This window comes from Gorilla gorilla, chromosome 10 (assembly GCF_029281585.2).
Source record: "Gorilla gorilla gorilla isolate KB3781 chromosome 10, NHGRI_mGorGor1-v2.1_pri, whole genome shotgun sequence".
NCBI classification, from domain to species: Eukaryota; Metazoa; Chordata; class Mammalia; order Primates; family Hominidae; genus Gorilla; species Gorilla gorilla.
This window is the reverse complement of record NC_073234.2, coordinates 53,613,405-53,621,486: the sequence shown is the minus strand read 5'-3', so window position 1 is coordinate 53,621,486 and position 8,082 is coordinate 53,613,405. Positions and strand designations below refer to the sequence as shown.

The window sequence follows — 8,082 nt, the reverse complement described above, 5'->3', positions numbered from 1 at the left end:
GCAAACTATATAACCTATATATGCCTCAGTTTCCTTATCTCTAAAATGAAATCCTTGAGTGATTCTTGATCACTTTCAGAAAATTGGCCTTTTTGTCACAGCAAAGGCCTTTCATAATCTGGCTCCTACTTCTTCACCATCTCCCCACAGCCAAGCCCCAAGTACCTCCACTGCCTGCAAATCCCTAAATGTTTCCTGTTTTCATACTCCTCTGTTCCAAGCTGTTCTATCTAAACCATGCTTTCCCTGCATCTGCCTGGATTATTCTTTCTAATCCTTCATGCCTGAGACTAGATGGCTCCTCTGCAGAGATGCCTTTCTCAATCCTACCAGTTGAGCTTTGAGTCCTGCCTCTTAGACTTCTATCATTATATTTGCCACCCTTTATTATAGTTCATGTTTCCTGTCCAATTCCCCTAACAGACTGAGATACTTCAGGGTAGAGGCTGTGGCTTACTTAGCATAGTAGCTGGCACATAATATGTCTTGCTGAATTAAGAATTAAATCCACAAATCAGAAAGCCCTTGGTCAAACAAGTTGTCCCAACATTTAACTCAGAAGATGGCCATCACAAGAAGTCTCATGAGCAGTGAGGTGTCCTGCAGGCTGTGTGCACAGGTGACATAATGAGAGCAATGCTAAAGGAAGATTTAGCTGGCAGAGGCACACAGGTGGATTATACAGGAATACAGCCAGAGAGACTCAGTAGGGGTTACTGCCATCTTCAGGACATGAGGTGACACATGGCAAACACTGCAAGGGGAAGGCCCACTGGACTTCAGGAGTTAGTGACTGGATGCAGGCAAAAAGAAGTAGCGGTCAAAAATATTGCTAAGGTTGAAATTTCTGTCTGAACCAACAATGGCCACATTAAAAGAGGGGCAGTCAGGAGAGATGGCTAGAATGGGGCTGCTGGATTGCAAGGGCAATGAGCTGCTATTTACAATGTTGGGTTCTGGTCAGTAATAGCACACCAAGGAATAACAGTTAGTACAGAACCAGGGAAAAAGACTAGCACTTGGGAAAAAGGAGAGCAATTAAGAAACAAATGTGGGAGTTGTTAGTAGAGGTTCTGAATAGTCAAGCTGTCAGGGGAGAGGAGAGGGCCAAGGACTAGACTAGACACGCAAAGATGAAAAGGAGACAGAGACAGAGCTATGAGGAGGAGGCAAGGAACCAACAGGGTGAAATGTCACCAAGGCCAAGATAGCCAACCAGGTCAAATGCTACAGGGGGTCAAGGACAGTAAGAACTAAGGGGGAAATGACTAATTTTACCATCACAGAACTACTGGGGACGGCCAGAAGAGAGAGAGGACATGGACAGGGCCAAAGGACCATTCCTCTAAGCAGGGAAACCCAGACTTGCTTGTAGTCAGGGGAGGAGCCTCAGAAAATAGAGGACATCAGGATACAAGATAACAGAAAAGACAGAAGGGCATGGGCTCGAGGCCCACACTCTAAAATACCCTCTTCAGTGCTAGCTCTTGTAATTCATACCTAAAATGAAAAATCGATACCAGACAGATCAAGCCCTAAAAAGGCATAAGCCTTCAGTTGTTCACAAATTTGATAGTTGAGATGTATAGACTGTGCATCCAAAACCTCTGGTGTTGCAAAAGAAGAGATGCTTGCTAAATACTCATAGGCCTCAGGGTTATGGACTGAGAAAACAGCTGATTTACCCTGAAGTTAACAAAGGCTTAAGCCCCAGGAACTCTCACTTGTACAGGCCACTTCCACCCTGAGAGGGGCTACAGGGAAGTGTTTACATGACTATGTTTTTGCAAACTACATTTTCAAACTAAATTTCAAAACTAATATATTTTAACCGCAATCAATCTAGACTACTGTCCCTTTCTCTAACTTCCCTGCACCAAGTGTTTTGAGATCTAGACTATGAAGTAGCTGAGTGTTACAGAATATATTTACATGGTCTGCAGTCATTTTTGTACCAGGCTGAATTACTGCTCGCCATCTCAGTATAGGAAGATTTTAGGGATACTCCTACTACTGTCCATGCCATCAACTTTTCCAGTTTTAGGCCAGAAGTTGAACCATGATATAAATGCATTAGACAGTAACCAGCCCCAGAAGTGCATGTGCAGTGGTGGACAAGATTTGTAATGTATGCATCCCGAAGCTAATCTGTGGAGATACTTCTCAGTCTTCAGACATGTATTGTAACAGGATGCTTCATGGATGCCTGGTCAAAATGGGAGTTCTGCGTTACCAGAAATATATACTCATATAAACCCCAGAATCATATGGCTCAAATACAAAAGAAACACGGTAGAGATTTTCTCAAACTTGGCAACAATCCTAAAAACTTACATGACAGAACCAATAATTAGTTATGAAGACAAAGCTTTTAAATTACCAATAACAAAAAACTTAATTCCATCACGTGCTTCTTGCCAACGTCACCCTCTCTGTGCCCACTCTCCCTAGTCTGCTTTATGTGCTCCTTTTCCAATCTGTTAAATGTGGTTGTTAGTTCTGTTCCACTTACCCAGTCACCCTTTTCTCCTGATTCTATACTTCCAAGTAATCTCATCTAATCCTGAGACTTCACCTAAATGCTTTTTAATGTCCAAACCCAAATCACCATCCCTAATCTATTTCAATGACCAAAGGGATCACAAATCCAACAGATCCCAAATTGGACCTTTCTCTCAGCCACTCAACCAAACTTTCCAGTTCCACATATGGTGTCACCCGCTGTGGTTTATATTTTAGTGAATGAAAGCACTGCCCTAGGGGAAAAAAATCTGGGCATGACCATTAATGCTTCCTTCTGCTTCTCAACTTGCTTCCCAGTCCACACAGGATCACCAAATTGTACAAGTTAGGAAGCATTCACATTATGTTCCAGGGATGCCATTCACGCAGACCACAATGTAAAGGGTGCTCCTTGGAGTTAAGCCCTGAATGTGGGGGCCCTGAATCTACTGCCAAATCTTGCCCATTCTACTTCCCAAATATTCCTCCATTCTGGTCACTTCTCTCCATCCTCACGGCTAGTACTCTTGTTCAGGATACCATAATCTCTTGCCTTAGGTACCCCAAGTCCTCTGACAAGTTCCCCTGTCTCTAATGTCCCCAGGCAACTGTTCTTCCCATAGTAGCCAAAGTAAATTTTATAAAATACAAATTTGAGAATCACCCTCCTATATAAACTATCACTAGTTCCACAGTACCCTCAGGATGAAGTTCAAATGTCCTCTAGAATCTCAACCCTTCTGTCTTCACCAGCCTCATTTCTTACCACAATCCAGTTCCCACTCTGTGCTAAAAATTAAACTTAAGTTTTCTCAAACTTGTCTTGTCTTTTGCATCTGCTATTCCTGGTATTTCCCATGATCCCTTAGTATTACCTGTTTAGCATTTATTACGCTGTACCTCTTTATTTGTATCCCCACCATCCCATTCCACCTCCCACTTCGTTGTAAGTTTTGTGAGGAAAGAATCCATGTTTACTTTGTTCATTTTTGTATTTCCAGTGCCTAGCAGTGCCTGGAATTATATGTAGATTCAACAAATATTTGTTAAATTAATTAAATGAATGAATCAAACAAGTTTCATTAACATTAAATTTTTAATGTTTCTTTAAACGTAACTCTGATAAAGGTCAAACATTAAGAAAGCATTGTAAAAAGGTAAAATGAGCCTTGGTACTGTGTTCAGAAATGCCTCCTGTTAACAGAGATAACGGATTTAGAGGTTGGAAGTAAAATTTTTTTCAAATGCATTAGCACAAATTGTTAAAATGGTGAGGACTTGGATATACCCCATCAATTTATTAAATTGAGTGTAACTAAAACCAGAGTCGGAGGCAGCCAATAAATGACGGGCATGGTGCTTCTGCCAACAATTCAAGAATAATTATGATGTAAATGTTGCTATCAAGTCAAAAGATACAATTAACAGTAAATAACTACATTTCCAGAAAGAAACCACTTGGGAAAGCACTGCTTTTGTACCTTTAAGGCAATAATATTACTATTATTAATAAAAATGACTGAGCACTATGTGACAGGCATTAATGTGCTAATACTTGTAAGTATTAGCCTTTCTAAAAATCTTTGAGGTAGGCATTTACTAATATTCTATTTTATATGAGAGGAAACGGAAGCTTAGAGAGGCTAAGCAGTATGTCCAAATTCACAAGCTAGTTGAGTGCAATAGGTTGTATACGCAGGTTATTTGACCCAAAAATGACTTTATTAACCACTATGCTATTTTGCAATAAGGCAACAATATGACAGCCCCTAAAGACTGTTCTTTATTCTAATCACTTTTAGGAAATGTTGGTAATTGTAATAATAATAGTAACAACAGTAGCTTACTATACATCCAGCCCTGCTCCAAAAACAAAATGTGTGCATTCATTCAATCTCACTTATACCCATTCTACAGATTTCAAAAACAAAGAATAGAAAAGTAACTTGTCCAAGGCCCTAAAGCCAGATGGAGCCAGAATTCAAACTCAAGAAGTCTGAATCCAGAGCCTCTGGTCTTAAATCACTACATGAAAATGTCTCTGGGGAGAAATCAGGCTAACATCAGAAATTTTTTAAAATTCAAATTCTATAGTAAATCTTGTGATCTGTACTTCTTCAGTTAACAGTCTCTACACAGGTAACACAACATAAAAACTGCAGCTGGAAGTAGTTCAAATAGCTCTACATTAAGAGAAGACAGCACGTTCTGAACTGTTCTGGCCAATTTTTAGCTCTATAATCATGCAGAGAACATTAACCCTCTGAGCCTCCTTTTCTTATGTTAAGAATGACAATAACATTACCTGCCCTGACTACCTTGTAAGTTTCTTCAAAGGATCATACCTTAGTCCATTCGGGTTGCTATAATAAAATATCAAACTGGGTAGCTTACATTAATAAAAACAGAAATTTATTTCTTACAGTTCTGGAGGCTGGGGAGTCCAAGATGAAGATGCCAGTAGATTCTGGTCTCCGGTGTCTGGTGAAGGCCCACCTTCTTGTTCGTAGATGGTGCCTTCTTATGTGCCCTTACATGGTGTAATTGGTGAACAAGCTCTCTGGGGCCTCTTTTACAAGGGCCTGCCCTCCTGACCCAATCACTTCCCAAAGGCCCCACCTCCAAAGACCATCGCCTTCAGGGTTAGGATTTCAACATATGAATTTGTGGGGGATATAAACATTCAGATCATAGCAGATAAAAAGCTAAATTCAATTGCCTGTTTATATATCATAATACATTTAGCAATAAACAAAGTTAATAAACTCTATCTTAAGTGTATTTTAAAGCATTCAAACTATCCAAATTACAAACATATCTCAATAATTTATACCACAACCTGAAGAAATTATCTTTGTAAATAAATTATGATTACTTCTCAAACAATTCATAAGAATAGTAATACGTATAATGGCAATAAAAATTAACCACAATATTGTATAAAATTGTAAACTGAACTCTTATTGATGCTGATAACAATTAAAGGATGGTGTCCTAATATTTTTTAACAACTTGATAGTCTCTAAAATTAACTGGTTTTACCAGTGTTTACACCATGCCCAAAAATTTGCTAGGCTGCTACTTTAAACATTTACTTAATATGATTCTTGCGTCAAATTCAATTAAATTTTATAAGTATCAGTTGAGCACCTAACTGTGCAAAGGTCTGTGCTAGGTACTATGCAGAGTACAGGGATGAGCAGAGTTCTAGCCCTACTTTCAAAAGTTTACAAACGCTACACTCACATCCAACAAATACATATGGGCTATATGCTAATTAGTACTTTAAACATTACTAATTTTTACATTTTTACACCTTGCATTAGATTATCTGTTCTTAACTGGTATGTAACATGGATATCTTAAGGGAAAAAACCCTATGGCATTAAAATGTAAGAATACTGTGATACTTCAATTAACCTAGTTTGAAAGTCTAGTTAAAAGTCTTCTTTCTTTCAACATAAATACTAAAAATACATACATACCCTGCAACTAAATAACTTCATGTTAGTGAATTGGCACAATAACATTTAAAAGTTTTATAAAGAAAGGATCTCACTATCTATTTAACTTCCTCTTTACAAAGGTAATTATTCATATGCTAATGAAGCAGCTTTGGCAAGTGGTTACAAAAACTCATGAAAATATAAAAATAATGTTACATTTATGAGTCACTGAAGAATGTATCCAAATTTAACATTTAAAATGACTCATAAAATAAAATGCTGATCCTTACAAATGTATCTCATTGTTTATATTTTTATTTTCAGAAAAACACTTAGAGTTCACTTGAATACAATTCTCACTAGTTAAATCACAATTCACCTTATAGTTAATTAACTCATGTTCAAAGATAGTCCTTTCCTGCTATATAATTTCATTTTCTTAAAAAGCAAAACACTTTCAGTAGAAAAAATTTACATATGAAAGTCAAAAACAATTATTTCAGCAAAAATGGAAATCAACCACCATATCTTTTCTTGAGTTCTTCGACAGAATTATCCTTCAATCCTGACTTGTCTATGTGATTAAATAATGCACGTGCAACTGAAAAAGAAAAAGAAATTCTCCATTTTAATCTCATTTTTTAAAAACCAAGCAAAATGTAAATTAAAAGGAGCAATCTGATTTGTCAAAAACATTTTACATTTTAAAGCAATAAATAGGTTTATAAATTCTAATTCAGATATTTAAAAAGCCAGTCTGAGAACACAAAATTATATAGCAATCCAACAATGGTTCTTTCAGGAATATTTTGCTTTAGCAGTATAAAATTTGCCCTGCATTGTCAATGATATTAATCTTGCAGATTAAACTTAATTCATTCTGTACTACCTTAAAAATGTTTACCCTATCTGTGTAACAAGTGTACTTTTATTTACTTAATATTTTTATTTCAACTAAACTGTTTTTCAAACCTAAATCATTTTATTTTAAAAGAAAACTTTACCTCACTACTGTAAATGAAAAACAGCAATGACACTGATGAAATCACACTTGATGGGACAGTTAAATATTTTTATATTACAAAATTAAAACTACTACATGTTAAAAATAAGATCATGGGCCGGGCGTGGTGGTTCACGCCTGTAATCCCAGCACTTAGCACTTTGGGAGGCCGAGGCGGGCGGATCATGAGGTCAGGAGATGGAGACCATCCTGGCTAACATGGTGAAACCCCGTCTCTACTAAAAATACAAAAAAATTAGCCGCGAGTGGTGGCGGGCGCCTGTAGTCCCAGCTACTCAGGAGGCTGAGGCAGGAGAATGGTGTGAACCCAGGAGGCGGAGCTTGCAGTGAGCTGAGATCGAGCCACTGCACTCCAGCCTGGGTGACAGAGCGAGACTCCGTCTCAAAAAAAAAAAAAAAAAAAATAAGATTATGAATCACAAAAAAATCATATTTACTACCACTGATCGGTCGACACTCAACATTAGGAAAACACTATTTATAGTTCATGCTTCTCAACATTAAAACTGGAGAACTAGCTAACAGTTATTAATGATAATGGCAATAATAAAATATAACAACAGCTAAGTATTTACTGAATACCTGGTTGCATGCCAGAACCATTCTAAGCGCTTTCCATGTTTAACTTAGCAGACAGTGGAAACCCCATCAAGACAGTACTATTGGTCAGCCAGTCTGAAGAGCCCACCTGCATTCTCGGATACCTTGAACTTATCACATTAGAGTAACAATAAATTCATTCATTCAACACACTGACACTGAGGGGTTATTATGCACTAGCACTGAGGCCCAGTGAACGAGGTAGACAAAGTTCCTGCTGTCATGGAGCTTTCATTCTATTAGAGAGGGAGATATAATAAACATACACATGAACCACTGTCAGCTAGTAATGTATTACGAAGAGAAATAAAGCAGGGTAAGAAGAGACAGGTTCATGGGGGGTCAGTGAAGAAAGACATCTTTGAAGTGGTGATAGGTGAAAACCAAATGAAGAAGCACACAAGTGAAGATATGTAGGAAGATATTCTAGGTTGAGAGAACAGCCAAACACAAAGTCCTCGAGGCCAAAATAAGTTTGGCAGTTTGGTATTTTTTTTTTTTTTTTTTTTT

General features: G+C 37.7%; 1 protein-coding gene across 1 annotated transcript in view; it reads right to left on the bottom strand.

Moving 5' to 3' along the window:
• Window positions 1-4,892: 4,892 nt before the first annotated feature.
• Window positions 4,893-8,082, bottom strand: part of RPAP3 (RNA polymerase II associated protein 3) — a 44,187-nt gene continuing 40,997 nt past the window's right edge. The window contains exon 17 of the mRNA XM_031001044.3: window positions 4,893-6,549. Coding sequence (XP_030856904.2) covers window positions 6,464-6,549 — 86 coding nt within the window. The 3' untranslated portion in view covers window positions 4,893-6,463. The remainder of the gene's footprint in view (window positions 6,550-8,082) is intronic.